The following is an 18,281-nucleotide window of genomic DNA, read 5'->3' as shown; positions in this document are numbered from 1 at the left end:
ACGGGTACTGGCTGGGAGGTGCTGGGAGGGCTTGTGGGCTGCGCCCGGCACAGGGGACAGTAGATGGTCCCGGCCCTCCCCCACTCCCTCCCCCACTGCCTTTGCAAAGTCCCTTTCCCGGACGCCTGGGAACAGGTGCATTCTGGAGCCGGGTGGGAGTCTATTTCGGTGTGCTGGGAAGGGCTTGGCCTGTCCCTCCTCGGGCCTGAGGGTGGGCAGCTGCCACGTGACCCTCTTGGCATGTCCCTCTGGAGCCATGTTGGCCTCAGAGGCTCGAGCCCTCGCCCAGTAGCCGCCGGCAGCCTCCAGGGTGCTGGCCCTTCGGGTGGAGGCCACAGTCCGTGGGGATGCCCGGAGGAGGAACAGGTAAGGCCCACACTGCCCTGTCCACTGGGACCGTCAGCCCAAGGGGACGGCGTCCTTTCTAACTGGAAGTCTCGCGTCCCCCAATGAGCTCGGGGTCCAACACGAGGGGGGCAGTGTGAGCTCTGCCTCTGTTTATAAAGGCACAGAGGACCAGCGCTCACGCATGCCGACTGCATGCCCAGCCTCGGGGACTCTCTTGTGAACTCCTGATGACAGCCCTGTGCAGTGACCCGTTTTACAGATGAGCAAGCTGAGACTCGGGGAAGGGGAGGGTCTGGTCCGGCGTTGCACCGTGGTGAGTGTCGCTGCTGGATCCTATCGTCTGGCCGAGTCCCTGGGCCCTCGGCCTCTGCGCCTTCCCGCCCTCCCTTTCTTCTTTCCTTTAAGGCGGTTCTTGGTTCTCAGCCAAGGGTGGCTTTGCTCCCCGGGGGGACGTTTGGCAACGTCTGGAGACACTTCTGATGGTCACAACTTGGCGGGGGTAGGGGTGCCACAGGCACCTGGGGGATGGAGGCCACGGATGCCGCCCACCGTCCGGCAGTGCACAGGGCGGCCCCACGGGAGAGGGGTCCAGCCCCAGGTGTTAGTTGGGCCGAGGCTGAGAAACCGGCCTTAAGGAATATTGTAAAAGACTTCAGTCCTTCCGGTGTTGACGCAGAGAACAGGGCCCGTCGAGCTAGTTGGACAGAAATAATAAGTAACTTGTAATCCACTCAAACCCCACCCGTTATGACGGGGAGAAAGCTCTGGGGCAGGGTCCGGGCGGGAGGAGGAGACAAAGGGGGCTGGAGAGTGGGATGGAAGAGGGGAGGGGGAGGGACAGGGAAAGGAGCTTGGACCCCCAGAAGCAGAGAGGTGGGAAGAGCCTCCGTGAGCCCAAGGTGTGCAGGGGCTCCAGCCGGGGTCCAGCCTCCAGCCTGAAATGCTTCCAACCCCTGGTCCTCAGGCCTCCGTCCGGGCGCGAGGCTCGGTGCCCAGCGGACCCCTTCTCTCTGGGCAGCCGCAGCAGAGCCTCGCCCTCACTGGCGTCCTCCTTTCTGGCTGCGGAGTCAGTCCAGAGGCCGGATCCGGGACCCCTCGTCCATATGTCCCCGGCAGCATCCCACACGCTGAGAGACTCAGGAGATGTTTATTGAAAGAAGCAGCTCTGGGGTGGGGCAGCCGCCATGGCTTTGAAGCCAGACCAGTGAAGCTTCAGGCCCTGCCTCTGGCCTGACCTCACTGTGGCCCTGATCGGGGCGCTTCCCCGCTCCGGGGCGGGGGGGTGGGGGGGCTCAAGGACGCCCTCTGTAAAATGGGGGTGATTACATTCCTCCCTTCCGGGGTGCCGTGGACCAGCATCGCAGACCCTCCGTCTTTGTCCCCCCAGAGCGTGTAGCTGTGGGTGGCCCCTGGCCTGGCCCGGCTCAGCCCCCCGTGGAGGTGTCACTCCAGGCCTTAGAGCGCCAGCTGGCTTGGGGTCGGCTAACATCCTCCGACCTGCTCAGTGTACTGGATTGTTCCGAAAATAGCGGCAGATTCCAGGAGCTGAGACACGTGACAATGTTCATTTCTCAAATGGAATTTCCATGCGGTGCTTGGGCAGGTCTCCCCTTCACTCCCTGCTGTGCTTTCACCAGACGACGGACAAAGGGCAAAACAACAGTAATATTAAAAATTGCACAAACCCGGTGAAATCAGCACTCTGGTTCCCGTTTCACAGATGAAGAAATGGCGTCTTGTGATAAAAATAGCAGTAAGGGAAATGTGATTCTATTTATGTAAGATTACAATAAGAGCTAAAAGTAAAAAAAAAAAACCCAAAACACTGTAAAACTTTTAGAAGAAAATATAAGGATAAGTCTTTGTGATCTTGGATCAGGCAGTGGTTTCTTAGAAATGACACTACGTACACAAACAACAGAGGACAACATAGATAAATTGGATTTCGTCAAAATTGAGCGCCCTTGTGCCGCAAAGAACATTATGGAGAAAATGAAAACACAACTCACAGAATAGGAGACGATATTTGCCAGTCATATATCGGATGGGGGGCTTGTATCTAGAATATGTAAACAACCCTTATAACTCAGTCAGAAGAAGAACCAATGGACAGACAAAGGATCTGAATAGACATTTTTCCAAAGAAGATATTCAAATAGTGAACAAGCACAGGAAAAGGTGTTCAACATCATTAGTCACCAGGAAGTGCAGATCCAAACCACAGTGAGACAGACTTCACACCCACCAGGGTGACTTGATGAAAAAGACCAACAGTAACCGATATTGGCAAAGATGTGGAGAAGCTGCTGGGGGGAAGGTGAAATGGTTCAGCCACTCAGGAAAATAGTCTGGCGCTTCCTCAAATGGTTAACACAGTTACCGTATGACCCAGCAAGAAAGGGAAACGTGTCCACACAAAAGCGATTGTGCATGAATGGTCAGAGTGGCTTATCTGTAACAGCCCCAAAGTGGACACAACCCCCAGATCAACGACGAATGGGTCCACGTGGTATGTTCGTATAGCGGAGAGCTATTTGGACATGAAGAGGAATGAAGCGCTGTCACCTGCTGCAACGGGGGTGGACCTTGAAAGCGTTATATGTGTATATATCTGTATGATACGGGCTCCCACACTGCGGTGTCTCACGGCACACAGCCTGGAGAGTAAGGGTCCCTGGCGGGATTAGCTCAGCCCTCACAGACCCTCTCAGTGGGGCTTGGGATCCTGCAGGCCTGGGTTCCAGTCCCAGCTGTGCTGTGTGCCCATGTCCAGCTCTGTGACCCGGGTCATTGGTGGAAATCGCCCAGCGCAGTGCCTGGCCCTTAGTCTGGGCACAAGAGCTGAAAGACGATATTGTCACGCAGACTATTAATTTTCACCCCCCGCAGGGCGCTGTACTGTGCTCTGAGTCACCAAGTGCATTCCCTGTTTCCCATTAGACTTAAGGAACCTTTATGGGGCAGCTTCTGTGTGCTGGGCCCGAGGCGTACATTGAAGACCCAGATGAGGTCACTGGTTGGTCCAGTGGTGGCCGCCCTGGCTCACGGCAAGGTGACACCAGGGACATGCACTGGCCTGGGAGCCCAGAGACCCAAGCCCTGGTCCTGGCCTGGCCTCAGGCTCGCCATCTGTGGCTCCCCGTGTGTGGGGGGAGAGGGGACGGGCCCAGGCGCCCACTAAGCCCTGACCTTCCGGAATATGCTGCCCGTGAGATCCTCAGACAGCTCTCCGGTCAGGAAGGGCCGCTCTTCCGGCGATGAAATAACACCCTCCGGGGACGTGGGTGGCCAGGGCACCTGGACCAGCCGCTAGAAGCTTCAAGAGTCTGTGAGTTGCTAGAAACTCAAGCTGAAGGTAACTGGGCGCCCCTGGGGGCCGCCTGAGCTTCCAGGGGGCTGTTCACTGCCGTGTTCTCCCAGCTTCCGCCTCTGGAAGGAACCCCCCCAACCCAGTGCACACCGCCCTGCCAAGCCCCTGCCACGTGCCAGCCTCCAGAAGCCCAGCCTGGGGCAGCGTCACCGTGCCACTCCACAGAGGAAGACAGGCTCAGACCGGGAGCGGGGAGCCGGCGCGTCCCAGGCCCTGCCCCAGCTGTTCTCCCCACAGGGCTGGTTTCCTGGGGCCACCGTAGCAAATGCTGCAGACGTTATTCTCGGACAGTCCCGGAGGCCCAAAGTCCGAGATCAAGGTGTTCGCAGCGTGGCTTCCTTCCGAAGCCTGTGAGGGCAGATCTCTCCTTGGCTTGCAGATGGCTGTCCTCTCCCTGTGCTTCACACCGTCTTCCCTCTGTGCGTCTCTGTGCCCTAGTTCCCCGTTCATAAGGCCACAGTCATGTTGCATCCAGACCCACCCGAATGGCCTCACTTTAACTCAGTCACCCCTCTCCAAATCAGGTCACATTCCGAGGTGCTGAGGGCTAGGACTCCAGCACGTGAGTCTGGGGGGCATGGTTCAATCCGTCACAGACGAGTTCCTTTCTGTGGCCTCGTAGCAGCTCCCCCCGGCGTTTTCCAGCTCACACACTCTTAAGAGTGAGGGAGACAGGGCGGCTCGCCGGTTTTCCTTTTCCTGCCACCCCTCCTCCACCGCCCGACCCCCGGCCCCGGCCCTGAGTAAGAGGCTCATTTCAGCCTCAGTGGGGCTGCTTGTGACCCCATGGCCATCACTGTATGGCTGAGAGTGACTTGCTCCGCAGGCTCCCCTGCTTCAGGACGGGAAGGGTCCTGGGGCTTCAGGGACTCCATCCCACCTCACGGGGCCCCCCGGGGGTCTGAGCTGAGTTGGCTGGAATCCAGAAGCCAAGCTCTTCTCGCTCAGCTGCAAATCCCTTCTGACTCTTCGGCCTCCCGGGGTCAGTGGAGTTTAACCTCGTGAATGTCCCCCCACCTCCCTGACCTGCCGGAAAAGGACCCAAGCATCAGTACCGCCACTGTGGACGTGGGGACCCTGGATTCGTCGCCCAAACTGAGACACGTTGGATAGAATAGTTGTGCTGGGGCAGCGAACAGCACCCGGGATGGTCCAGGTGAACTGGGTCATTTGTTTCCTGGCCCGGGGGACCCGGCAAGCAGACAGTCGCCTCCAGGGGTGTCTCCACCTGGGGAGCCCAGACTACCTCCTGCGAGTCAGAGGCTCACTCACCATTGTGGAGAGGTGACCTGACTTGTCCAAGGTCGCACAGTCCGTGACCCAGCGGGAGGATGGGCAAGTCCCCTCTCCTGCTGTGCCTCGGTTTTCACGCCTGTAGAATGGGTACAGGTTCTTAGAGGATCACTGTGCTATGGGAGGCGCTCAGCACACAGGGGTTCGGTACGGAAGAGGCCCTGGACGGGGGCCTTGAAGACTGAGCTGGGTTTTCACAGGCAGCGATGGGTAGGCACAGCTCCCCCAGGAGGGGACGCTGGGAGCCAAGGCTGGTGCTGGGACCCCTGAGGACAGCTCTGGGAGAGAGTCTGGGCTCGTGGGGCGGTGGAAGATAAGTCAGGGGGCCAGGTGGGCACTGGGCTTGGAGGCTCGGTGGTGGCTCTGGGGCTGAGCTGCGTTCTGAGGGCTCTGGGGAGCCATGGAAGGTTCCTGAGCAGGCGAGGGACCTGCATGTGCTTGTGTTCAACACCACCCTCCCTGATCCTGCCGCCTGGCCAGCTTGGAGAGCCTGTCTGGGGGCTCTGTCGTCCTGGCTGCCCCCTCGCCGTGGGCTCCGTGGGACTCAAGGGGACACTGTCCCACTGGGTCAAAATGGAGAACTTCGCAGCTACTTGAGCCTTTAGAGGTCAACTCAGATTAGACACCGGGCGGGGGAGGGGGGATGGGAGGGCAAGGGCTCCGCTTCAGCTTGTTAGGTAAGACGGGCCTCGCCGGGACTGCAGGACATGTCTCCCAGTGGCCAGCTCCTGCCCAGGCTCTCGGGGGGGGCCTCTGCGCAGAGGCATCAGGGTGCTTTTCTGCAGCTGTGTGCCCTTGTCTCCCGAGACGCACCAGCCACCAGGTCAGTGTCCAAGGACTCCCTGGGTCCTGGGGACTGCGGGATGGGCTCCTGCTGTGCGCCTGGCTTGGTGTCCACTCCCTGCCTGCACTCTCTGACCCCCTACTCCATCACAGAGCTGTGGCTGCCCTGCACAGATGATAGGCGAGGCCCAGGGGTGAATGGGCACCCAGAGCCCTAGGCCCACAGCTGGCCTCCATTGCCCTCACTGGTTGGACCTTCAAAGCCTCCCGGGAAATCCGCGGTGGCTCCTCTTCCTGGTCACTGTGGGGTTATCATGTCTGGCTATGGGGGTCCCTGCATGAAGCAGGAATCTGGGGTTTTCCCCCCAGCGACTCCACCTGAGCTCTGCCCTTGGTCACTGGGGGCCAGGACAGCTGACCTGCAGTCTAACCTGGCATCTCCCCGGGCTAAGCAGCTGGGCCCCGGGTGCCTGGGGGATTTAAGTGAGAGAGCGTCATGGGAACTGGCTAGGACAGCTCTGGTTGAATTTGGAGCAGACAGGACCAGTTTCTGGAACCAGACCCAGAAGGTAATAAACTTGTCCCAGTGCAAAGAGAGCTCAGAGCTGTCTTCGCCGGATGGAGGACAGATGAATGACGCACCTGAAGAGTCAGACAGGGCTGGCATTGCAGGGACAGCCTGAGACCCTCACAGCCGGCTGGCTGGGCCCAGGCTGCTGCTGGCCTTGGCGAGAACAGGTGGGGACGGAGAGCCGCTTACTGGCTCCTGGTTGTAGTTAGCAGTCAGCCCTTAAGGAGGTTAAGATGGAAGTAATGACGTGTGATTTGGCTTGATTTTCCAACACATAACGCTTGGGAGGGCGGGAAGTGAGGCCCCGGCCTGATCCTGAACCAGAAGAAACCTATAGAGGACGTCCTGAGGGCAGGGGAGACAGACCCCCCCCGCCAAGGCCTTTGTGCCATTAACTCCATATTTAGAAAACCAGTCTAAAGAAACCCCTGTGCTGGAGGGCGTGCTAGCTGCAAGGATGCTTGTGGCCACGTGGTGTGTGAGAGCCGTCTCCCAGCCAGGCCTGGCTGAGTGCACCTTGCTCTGTCTGCACTGGTACCCAGTCCTAGGGAGCCACACTTCTCAGACCTGGCCCCTGGCCCTGGGGGACTTCAGGCCAGGGAGGCAGATGGCCAGTAGGCAAGGGCCACCCAGCATGGTCAGTATTGTGATGGAGATCAGCACGGTGATGTGTGCTTGCTGCTGTCCCAGAAGGCACCTGTGCATCTTGTGTCACCTCCTCCTGGAAGCCCTCCCTGACTACACACAGGTTCTCCTCCCCACAGCCCTGTGCCTCCCGCCATAGTTCTCTGCTCATTGTCACGGTTAGAAAGAAAGGCCTGAGGGGAGGCGAGAACTGGGAGCCTGGGAGCCGCTCTAGGCAGATGGGACTCTCCGGATAGGGTGTGATGCATGGTCTTGCAAAGCTTTCAACAGTAGAACAGAGTCATACAATGTGGAAACCCCAAGCCAGCTGTTTGCATAATACAGGGAGCAGGGTGGAGAGCTCTACAAAACCGCCCCGGCTGATGGAGCCTGGGTTCCATTAGATCCCCGAGGATGCAGGGAGCTCCGCCTCCTGATATCAAGGTGGATTTGCCTCAAGAACAAACCCTGGAAAACAAGCTGAACGTGGGCTGTTGGTCTTTGGCCAAGCAGCAATGCCTGCTCGGGGGTCCAGCATTAACTGGGCCCTTCGAGAAGGGACAGGACCGAATGCAGAGCCTTTGAGGGAGAGCGGAGATAAACCGTTGAAAAACTCCCCAAGGACCACAGAACGACGTGTGCTGTGCTGTCTGGGAGGTGAGACGTGGGATGAATCACTGGAAGAAGAGGGGCACCTGCCCCCTCCACGCCCACTCCCTGGGCCCAGTGTGTCCCCTCTCCTGCCGCCTGCCTACACCCGTGCCTGGCCAGTTTGCATACCCGCCTCCCCGGATGCCCACCAGCTCCTCTGTTCCTGTTTGGTGAACGAACGAGCCCATGATTTGGGACTTGCAGACCAGCAGGTGGCAAAGGGGATGGTGGCGTCAGACACCTGAGGGGGGACCCCAGCTGAGTCCCTAATCCAGCCGTGTGGCTTCGGGAAAATCCCCGTGCCTCTCTGAGCCACCACGTCCTCATCTGTGAAATGGGGGTGATAGGCCATTCCTGTGGGGTGTGGTATGGACCAAGTGATGGCCAGGACTGGGTCTGTTTTCTTCCAGTGGAGTCCGGGCACATAGTAGGTCTCAGACATTTATTTGTTGGGTGAATGAATGAATGAACGGCAAACAAGAAGAAGAAGAGCTTTATTGTTTGGCGTTTGGAGTTGAACGCACTTTGGCCGAGCACCCCGCGGTTTTGCCCTCAGAATGAAGTCGAGGTGACCTGCAGCGGTTTCCGTGCTTCGGGCACCGTGAAGGGTCAGGGTAGACGCTCCTTGGCAGGAGAAGGCAGGGCCCGCCATGCTCCCTGCACAAGCGAGGAGCCCGTGCAGGAGAGATGGTGGGCACGTGTTCAGGTGGCATCACAGCTGGCTTCCAGGTCCCGTGACAGGAACACATGGCACATTTGCTTGTGCGTCTTGACTGATGCCAGCCTGGTGAATTTCTGTGAACCAAGTGGGAAACCGCACCCAGGTGGGTCTATGCAAACGGAGTGGAGGGGAGAATGGAGAGTTTGGTGGGTAACCCGGCCAGAGGCGAGCTCCCCCAGCTCGCTGGGCAGAGGGTGTTGAGGCTCCATGTATCGAAGTAAAGAAACCTACAAGCCCCCTGACACTCTTGCCCAGTGTCCTGGGGGTCCGCCCGCCAGGAGGGACACGGAGCTGAGAGCTTGACGTCGACCTTGGCAGCGATGCCGGCGGGGCTCCGCCACCATGCCGGCTTCCCAAGGCAAGGACCAGCGAGGCCCGGTGCTGGATTTGGGTGGATCCCGTTTGGAGCACCAGGACTGGGCACAGCTGGGCCAAGCGCCGGGGAGCAGAGGTCAGTGTCGGGAAGCCCCCGCTGACCCGGAGGTCGCCATCAGACCCTCTCTGGAGGGAGCAACGGTGTCACCTGCACCCGTCACAGTCCTCGCCTCCTGTGCCTGCCTTACCCAGCAGGCGCCCAGGTGGTCGCTGGCTTCACGTGTGCTCTTATCTGACCCAGACAAGGGTCCCACATTTGGGAATACTTACCCCCATTTTATAGAAGGGAAAACTGAGGCTCTGTATAGTCGCGTGGCCTGCCCAGGGTGACAGCCAGGGAGGGGGGCAGCTGGGGTCAGTGCAGGCTGCCCCCCTTCCTGCTCAGCCACCCAGCCACCGACCGAGGCCAAAGACAAACCTAGGACAAGCTGCTGATGAGGCTGCCGAGGGAGCAAAGGTGTGGCCCCCTCCCGACAGCCTCTGCCCCTCCCCACCCCCAAGTCACGGGTTTGCCTCTGAGACCCAGAAGGACTAAGCCAGCAGCTGTCGGTCCCCACGCCTCTCAGGCACTGGACCAGAAGCTTTCTCCACTTCACTGGGTTCTAAATGATGCCTCCTGAGACCAGGCTCCAAACGACAGTTGTGAACACAGAGGCTTCTCAGAGCTCAATCAGCTCTCAAGGTCACACAGCTGCCCCTGGACGGTGGGTGGGTTCCAAACCCGGCCCTGCCGGCTGCCGTCCTGGCTCCTCCAGGCCCCGTACCTGGTGGCGGATCAGGACCGTACCCGGAGGGAGGGATTATAGAGGCGGGATCACAGCCACTGCCAGGTCAGACCCGAGGAAGCCACGCCCCTCCACTGTGAACGTGAGTTCGTGTTGATGTTACCGGTAATCGTTCTTTTATTCCCAGCAATCCTCCCCAGGCTGGGATCCCATTATCACAGGAGGTTTAAGTAGTCTCGGCCCCATGTGATTGAAGCTTACCACTTGGCTTCATGTTTTACGTTATTATCATCGCAGTCAGGGGCTTGTTAAATGAAATGTTAACAGCCGATCCAGAAATTGTAGAGAAATGAGCCTGCTGCCTTCAGGGTTAGGTCTGGAGTGTGGTAGTTCGCGCCTCTCTCCGTTTCTCTCTCTCTTTTAAGGTTTTGTTTTTTTTTTAATAGACTTTATTTCTTAGAGCAGTTTTCAGTTTATAGAAAAAATGAACAGAAAGTAAGGAGTTCCCATATACACCCCACCCCAAGTCCCCAGTTTCCCCTGTTAGCATCTGCCTGTTACATTGTTGCAATGTGTGTGTGCGCTCCATTCGTTACGACCGATGAACCAGTTTTGATATATTATTATTGACTAGAGTGCACAGTTTACATCAGGGGTCGCGCTTGGTGTTGAGTGTTCTCTGGGTTTGGACCAAGGCATAAGGACGTGTATGCACCCCTGTGCCCCACCCACTCATCCCTCCCTCCCCACCCCCCACAACCACTGATCTTTTACTGTCTCCGTGGTTTAGCCTTTTTGATGACGTCATAGGGTTGGAGTCACCCAGTGTGCAGCCTTTTCAGACTGGCTTCTGTCACTTAGTAGCATGCATCTGAGGTGCCTTCAGATGGCTTCATAGCTCATGTCTTGATAGTTCTTGATGTAATGAGGTCTGGCCAGCACTGCCCCATCCCTGTCGAGGGGCCCACTCCTGTCCTGTCCTGCCACGTGAGGGTCGCGATCCCTCCTTGTCGCAGTCACGTACCAGCTGGGCCGCCGCTCCTGGCCCCAGTCCACTCGCTGGGTGGCAGCAGCAGTGACCACCACAGCACTTGCTCTGCCGGCTGCTAAGAGCACAAGTCCCCTTTGCAGAGCGCCCAATCGGGCAGCTGCCGGAGGTTCAAGGAATAAGTCCAGCCTGAGGGGTAAGAAGGCCCACACCTCAAATCCACAGGATTCTCAGGCTGTGATCCCAGGGCCAAGGGGGGCAGATGCGGGCTGGAGGCAACACCTGCGCGGGTGGTACCTGCACACGGGCCCCCTCTGTGCAGTGTCTACTTCCCACCACCAGAGGGCAGCACCCTGCCCTCTCGCCCTGCCACCAGAGGCCCCAGGAGGTTTTGGAGGATGCGCCAGGCGGGCAGAGTCGATGCTCCCATAAAAACGATCCTCTTGGGGCTTCCCTGGTGGCGCAGTGGTTGAGAGTCCGCCTGCCGATGCAGGGGGCGCGGGTTCGTGCCCCGGTCCGGGAGGATCCCACGTGCCGCGGAGCGGCTGGGCCCGTGAGCCACGGCCGCTGAGCCTGCGCGTCCGGAGCCTGTGCTCCGCAACGGGAGAGGCCACAACGGTGAGAGGCCCGAAAACACGATCCTCTTAAAGCAGCTTTCACCCCAAATCAAACAGTATTTCCAGTAACCAGGAAACTGGTGATGTCAGGCTGTGTATCCTTGAAAATGACAATGGCTATTGTGTATTGAGCATTTATGGTCTGACGGACCCTGGGCTGCTTGCTAGACAGACATTTCTGCCCACGGACCTAGCATCCCCTGGGGCAGATGCTGTGAGCAGAGAGCGGATGGCAGATGGACAGACGGCTGGCAGTTCCAGGTTACTGCACGTAGGAGGTGAAGCTGGGCTGCACCCGGCCGTCTGCTCCCAGGGCTCTGACACCAATCCCTCCCCCCTACCCCCCACGTGGGTGGTGCGTAGACCTTGCCTGGCTATTCGTGGAGACATGAGGCACATTGTCCTTTGTATGCCTAATGGATGAAAAGATAACAGTGTTCAAGATCTTTGTGGCCACGCCCTCGAATCCTGACTCAGCCTCAGCGTGGACAGGGTGACTCAGGACCCCATCGGCCCCATATGAGCCCTGGGCAGCCCCAGGGCCTTGCACAGCCATGAGCCGCCTCTGCCTGAGGTTTCAAACTTCAAGTCCAAGGGCTCGTTCCGCACAGGGAGTCTTAAATTCTAGCCCAGGACATGCTTGCTCTCTGCCCCCTTATACCAATTTTATTAAGTACTGGATGAGGCAGTTTCTGTGATTATCGTGTGTTGACACTTAAACCAGAGTGGAAATGTCAGCACAGCTCCCAGGACGGCAGACAGAACTCTGGGGCCCTCGCTGGGCTCTGCACTGTCCAGTTTGCCGTTTGGTCCTGACACCCTTGGAAACGCAGGCAGGCCTTGACACTGGGCCTGGGGTACTAAGGGCGACACCAAACGATTTTTTTGTGCCCATCGTCTCCTTTCTGGCACCTGCTTCTCCAGGCTGTGTGGCTTTTGTCCCCGGACAGCTGGCACCTGCTACCCTTGGGGTCTTCAGAGCCTCCTCCTGGAAGGCCTGATGTCCCCAGCGTGGCCCAGGCCCTCCTCCGCGGTCAAACTCCCCACCGCGGCGGGACCCAGAGGAGGGAGCCCCGTGCTGCAGAACCAGGCCTCCCGGGATGGGACGGGGTCTGGTGGGCCTGGGGGGCAGGCTGGAAGCTGGATGGAGGAATGGCCTCCTCTGTCTGGCATCCACCGCCCCCATTTTTACATTGGCTGGAGGCAGGCTGCGCCTTCTTGGGCTGGTCCTGAGTGGGAGGTGGGCCCGGGCTGCTGGGGCCCCGTCGTGGGCTGTGCTCTCTGCCTGCAGCTCCGGCTCCTCCTTGTGCTGGGACAGAGCCGGCCCCCAGCCCCCAGGCTTCCCCCGACCACAGCGAGCTCTGCCGCTTGGCTTGCAGCCGGTGCTTACCTGGCTGCCGCCACTGCTGGGCTGGAGCTCCCCGAGCACAGACACGCTGTGGGCCCCAGCGTCCTGCACGCCGGCCTCCGCGGGCACTTTTGGAGGATGTGGGTGACGGCCCTGCCCAGACCCCAGGAGCCCCAGGGTCGGGCCCTTTGGCCGTCCACCCTGACCTGTCCCTCTGGGGGTCTCCAGCGCCTCCTCAGCCATCCTAGGTCACGGCTGGCTCTAAGGGGGACGGTGACAATATTCAGGTCACTGTCCCCAGGGCACAGAGGGGATTCAAAGCGAGCTCACAGGAGGATGTGGTTATTGCACTCTCAGAAGAGAGGACCTGGGTCCCTGGCTGCAGAAGGACTGGCAAGCTCAGCAGCCCCCCGAGGGCCACGGTCATGCCAGGCCAAGGCCGCGGGCGGATCGGCTGCCCTTCGGGAGGTGGGCACACAGAGGTGGGGGACAGGACCGCTGTCGGGGTCTCACATCACCCGACCTCCGCTGGTCCCCGAAGGCCTCTGGGTTGTGCTGGGAGATGCGTTGGGCCCCGAGTCCGCGCGCCGTTGCTGGTTTGCTCACCGGTGCCCGGCACGTCCCACTTTCTAACACGGTGCCTTTTCCCCACAGTGTCGGAGCCGCAGGCCGCTCACAGTGCCCCGGAGAAGCCGGCCAGCACGGCGATCCTGTGTAACACCTGCGGGAACGTGTGCAGGGGGGAGGTGCTGCGGGTGCAGAGCAAGTACTTCCACATCCAGTGCTTCGTCTGCAAAGGTGAGCGCCGACCCATCGCCGCCATGGGGCCACGCACAGCCCTGCCGTGTGGCCGAGCCCGCCTCCCAGCCGCCACGCTGGGCCCCAGAAACTCATTAGATCTGGGATGCTGGAAAAACTGATCCCAGACCTTCATACAACAGCGTGATCTTTTCAGCGTGGCCCGTGTCCCTTATGGGGGTGATGGGGGCATCTGCGCAAGGGGGAGGGTCAGAGGACGAGGTCCAGGTCCCGGGCAGTGTCCTCGGATGGCTGTAGCCACGTCCGTGATCCACTGGCCAGAGCAAAGTGGCCCCTTGGGCCCCGTAGCCACACAGTAGACGGCCGTCACTGGTGGCGTGAACTCAGCACCGCAGGGTGCACAGGACCTAAGCTGGGCCACGAACCTCGGGCGCCCCTGCACCCTCCCAGAGCGGGACTGAGAACGCTACCGTTCACTCCAAATGAACATGGCTTTTTCTCTGATTATAAAAAATAACATGAATATCACTAAATTCAGATAATACCAAAAAGATAAGAAGAAGTAAAACAAATCACGTGAAATCCCTCTATCTGAGCCAGGCTTTGCTCGGAGCGTCCTTCCAGCCTGCCCTCTCTCCCTACGCTCAAGTTAGTGCATGTTCTGTCGTGGACAGTGGGGTTTCGTGTATTCGCATTTAGTTTCCTGAGAATAAATGAAAAGTAGCATTTTGGGGAGGGGATGTGGGCAGATCAAACCCATTTGACACAGTGTCCAAACCCAAAGGATTTGCAGTTTTACAGAAAGAATTCTTTCAAGGGCCCCGCAAACCCCTCCTTACCTCTGGACAGCAAGCGGTGTCATCACAGCCTGCTTTCCTGTGGGTTTGAAACGACGTCCAGAGATGCACAGACATTCGCATGTGGGCCTCGACGGGCCGCGGGGGCAGTGAGCCCCTGGGCTTTATGGGCAAAGATGGGAAATACACCACGTGTAAGATAATCCAGCGCTGTGGCTTTTATCAGCACCACGGGGCCCATCAACTGCCTGAGTCCCCTCACCCCACCATGGTCTCAGGAAGCCCTGTTGTGCACCAGGCCTGGCTTTGGAAAGCTCTAAGTAGGAAGGCGTGAGATTTAGCTTTGGCAGGTGATGTCTGGTGAGGAGATAAATCTACCAGCTCGCCGGGAATAGTTGGGTGTTAGTGGTAGAAGCCCAGTGCTGGGAAGGTGGCCCACCGGGAGGGATCTGGGAACTTCCAGAGAAGGCTTCACGGAGGAGGTGGCGTTTCGGCTCTAAGTTCAGCCAAAGAAAGTAGAGGAGAGCTGGGCCGTCAGAGGCGGCCAGGCCTGTGCCCGTGGTGTGGGGCGCGGTGTGGAAGGTGCAGCGGGGCCGCAGGAGGGGGACTGAACCTCAGGGGCTGCCAGGGAGCCTGCTGGTCCTGCTGAGGAGGCTTCCTTCTCTCACCTTCTCTCACCCTTCTCTCACCTCTGCTGAGCGCTTCCTGTGAGCTCAGTGCTTTCCGTGTGCTTTCTTCCAAAGTCCTCCATTATTAGGCGGGGGCTGAGGCGTTGTCTCCACTTAAAGATGAGGAAGCAAGGGTGACGTGTGACTTGCCTGGTTGACACCTGTGGGAGCAGCTGGCGAGAGTCGGGGGAGCCCTTCCCACGAGCCTCAGCTCTGCCCCAGACCCAGCGTGGAGGGATGGGGTGCAGGGCCCCCAGCAGGGTCTGCGTCCCAGTGAGGATGGGGCGGACACACATCCACTCACCCACAGATTCATTCTGTGCCAGGTGCCGTGTCAGCCTGCAGACAGAGCGGGGCCCCTGCCCTCAGTAGGTGGCATGTCTGCTTCACCTGCTGAAGGATGACGGGGAGCATCTGAGATTTCCTGCAAGCTTTTAAGAAGTTGTGTTTTCTTAAGCTTGAGGATTGCATAGTCTTAGATTGATCTTTTATTCAGGCTCTCATGAAAATGCAAAGTCTGTGAATCATTGGGGGTGCTCTTGGATGAATAAAAAAGAAGACCCAACTTATAGTGTCTTAAATTACATGGATATTTATCATCTTAACAGGAATTCTGGAGGTAGCCTCCTCACCCCCAGAGCTGGTTAATTTAACAGCTCAAAAAAGTCATCAAAAGCTAGGTTCTTTTTCCACTCCCCCCACCAACTGCCCCCCCCATCTTATACATGTCAGCAGTGCCTCTCCTCATGGTCTCAAGGTGGCTGCTGTAGCTCCAAACATCACATCCTCACAGGTTGACACTCAGCCCTGGGGAAGAAGTTGGGCAGGGGTGTGCACAGGCAAAGGGGGCCTCCCCCTGCATGATTACTCTGATTGGGTAATCTCCCTTCGATCAGGGAGGAGAACCTTTTCCCTGGAAGCCCACACAGGCTTCCTGTATGACTCGCTGGCTAGAACTAGGTCACACATCCACTCCACCGGCAAAGAGTAATGGGAGGATGGGGGCTGACCGACTCCGGCCATGTTCGTCCCTGGGTGGGTGTGTTGCCAGGCCAACCGAAGCAGGGTCTGTTAGCACAGAAGACAATTGTGTCTAATTCTGATCCAAGAGATCCCGATGTGTTGGGTTCCCGCCACCCAGGGACTGGCTTGATGTGCCTTGGTTTACCTAAACCTGAAGATCTGTGAAAGAAATCACATAATTCTCCAGACCGTCTTGGCTGCCTCAAGCTTAGGCTTTGATGCCAGAAGGTCTGGGTTCAATTCCCACCTCTGCCACCCCCAGCTCATGTGGGTCTTAGACATGTTTCTTAGCCTCAGTTTCCATTCAACAACCCGATTGGGCACATACTCCATGCTGGGCAGTGTTCTGGGTACTTGGGATGCATCCATGAACAAAACAGACATGCTTGTCCTCGTGGAGATCACATTCTAGGGCAGGGAGACAGACGATAAGCACTAGATAGAATAAACAAGCAAATTTCATCCTTTGCTGAAAGTGAAGTGCTAGGAGGGGGAAGACAAGGAGCAAGATAAAGACAGGGTTGGGAGTGCCGGGGAGTTACTATTTTAAATTGGGTAATCAGGGCAGGCTTCGTGGAGGAGGTGACCTTTGCTGAAGACTTGAAGGAGGTGAGGAAAGAGCATTGCAGCCAGAGGGAACAGCCAGTGCAGTGACACTGAAGCAGGGAAGTGTGCCTGGCAGTTTCTGGGACAGCACAAGGCCTGTGTGTCTGGAGTAGAGTGAGGAGGGGGAGTGGGGGAAGGCTGGGGGGAAGGGGGTCCTCGTGAGGACCTGGGCTCCGACACCGCGAGAGAAAGAACACAGGAGGATCCTGTCCATTTTTGTTTCATGGACCACAGGGTGCTGTGCTGATGCGGGGAGGCCAGGGCAGGGTGGGGAGAAGGGCCTGGGCCCCAGCCTGAGACCATGGCAGCTTGGACGAGAGTGTGAGGGGGCGTCTGCTTCTGGATTGTCTTGAAATCCAGCCAGCTCTAGTTTCACGATACAAAATGGGAATCTGTGTAAGATAGAAACATAGCAAACATCCAGCACATATATATCCTCAAGAAAAAATGAAATCTGTTACCATTGCTACAACTGAAATTTGCACAGAAAAACAAATCTGGTTCTCTTGACCTTTCACGTGTAGCGGAGTTCTGCGCTTTTAGAACTTTTGCGGCAGGGGGCCCGCACCACGCAGCATACAGGATCTTAGTTCCCCGAGCAGGGATTGAACCGGCGCCCCCTGCAGCGGAAGCGCAGAGTCTCAACCACTCGACTGCCAGGGAAGTCCCTAGAACGTTTGTTTTCAACCAGGATCTTTTGTAGCCCTGCTCGTGGTGCCTTGGAAACAAGGGCCCCAACTCTGAAATGATGACAAGATGAGGCCGCAACCATGTGTGACCTCAGGAAAGCAGGCGTTTTCTGATCTGTGTGGCAGCAGATCTGAGCATGCTCATGATTGCAGAAAGAGCAAAGGAAACGGAGCGAGGGAAGCCTCTGTGTGTGTGTGTGTGTGTGTGTGTGTGTGTGTTGAGCATGCTCATGATTGCAGAAAGAGCAAAGGAAACGGAGCGAGGGAAGCCTCTGTGTGTGTGTGTGTGTGTGTGTGTGTGTGTGTGTGTGTGTGTGTTGGGGGAAGAGGCCACCAGCTCTGCCTGTAACTTGGTAACAGCAGGTGGGGTTGTCCACAAGGACACAACCACATGGGGGCCATGAAGAGCCACACCCAGAGCTGGTCTTAGCGACTGGAGGTGACAAGGGAATGGGGCAGAAGGATTGAGTTCCAGGGACATTTATGGGAGAGGGCTCACATGGCAGAATTGTGGAAAGTCACGGCAGGAAGGAATCTCCGGTGACGTGGGCCTGTTATTTCCAGATGGAGCATCTGAGGCAGAGGTTAGGTTAGGACCTGGGCTGGCAGTGACCACGCTGCCCTGAGCCAGCTCCCTCCAACTCACATGAACGCCCTGGGGTTCTCAGTCTGCTTTGCGTTTTAACATCAATCACTCTCTCCTCTTCCCAGACACCAGTACAAGAGCATCCCTCAGCTGACCACCCCAGGGGAACTGCCGTCCGTATTTGGGTAGAGAGCCTTCCAATCTTTTCCTTTGTAAGAGTCTTTTCAATTCGAAGTCCTGTTGTATATATACTTTTGTGTCCCGATTTATTCTCTTTAAGGGACTGTGTAAGCCCTTTCCCCATCATACATCCTTCAACATCAATTTCAGTATATACCGAGATTCCTTCAGACGCCTGGCCCACAGCAAACTTAGCCATTCCTCAGCTGTTAAACGTTTACATCGATTCCAGCCCGGCATTGGGCTAATCAGTTTCCTACGCCTCATCTCATTGATGGATTGTGACAACCCTGAGCGATCAGTATGGTTAACCCTTTGTTACAGATGAGGACTCTGAGATTCAGAGAGGTTAAGTAACTTGCCCCAGGTCACACAGCCAGGAAGCAGCAGGAGGAAGCATTCATGCCCAGGCTGCCTGTCTCTAAAGCCCAGCGTTTATTTACTACGTTATACTGTAGTGACGCTGCAGCCAACACCATGCAAGAAAGCTTCTGTGGGCGTTCATGGCCAGTTCCTGGGGATGGAGTCCCAGAGAGAGACGACTGGGTCCAAGGGTAGT

The 18,281-nt window shown here is 57.7% G+C and overlaps 1 protein-coding gene across 1 annotated transcript in view; it reads left to right on the top strand.

Moving 5' to 3' along the window:
- Nucleotides 1–256: 256 nt before the first annotated feature.
- Nucleotides 257–18,281, top strand: part of LOC114485146 (actin-binding LIM protein 2-like) — a gene marked incomplete at its 3' end in the record, with an annotated part of 44,010 nt that continues 25,985 nt past the window's right edge. Inside the window, exons 1-2 of the mRNA XM_028485962.2 lie at nt 257–366; nt 13,069–13,212. Of these exons, the coding sequence (XP_028341763.1) occupies nt 348–366; nt 13,069–13,212 (163 nt within the window). The remainder of the gene's footprint in view (nt 367–13,068; nt 13,213–18,281) is intronic.

The sequence above is a fragment of the Physeter macrocephalus genome, unplaced genomic scaffold (assembly GCF_002837175.3).
Source record: "Physeter macrocephalus isolate SW-GA unplaced genomic scaffold, ASM283717v5 random_726, whole genome shotgun sequence".
In the NCBI taxonomy this organism is placed as follows: Eukaryota; Metazoa; Chordata; class Mammalia; order Artiodactyla; family Physeteridae; genus Physeter; species Physeter macrocephalus.
The sequence above is the reverse complement of the archived record's forward strand: the minus strand, read 5'-3'. Positions and strand labels throughout refer to the sequence as shown.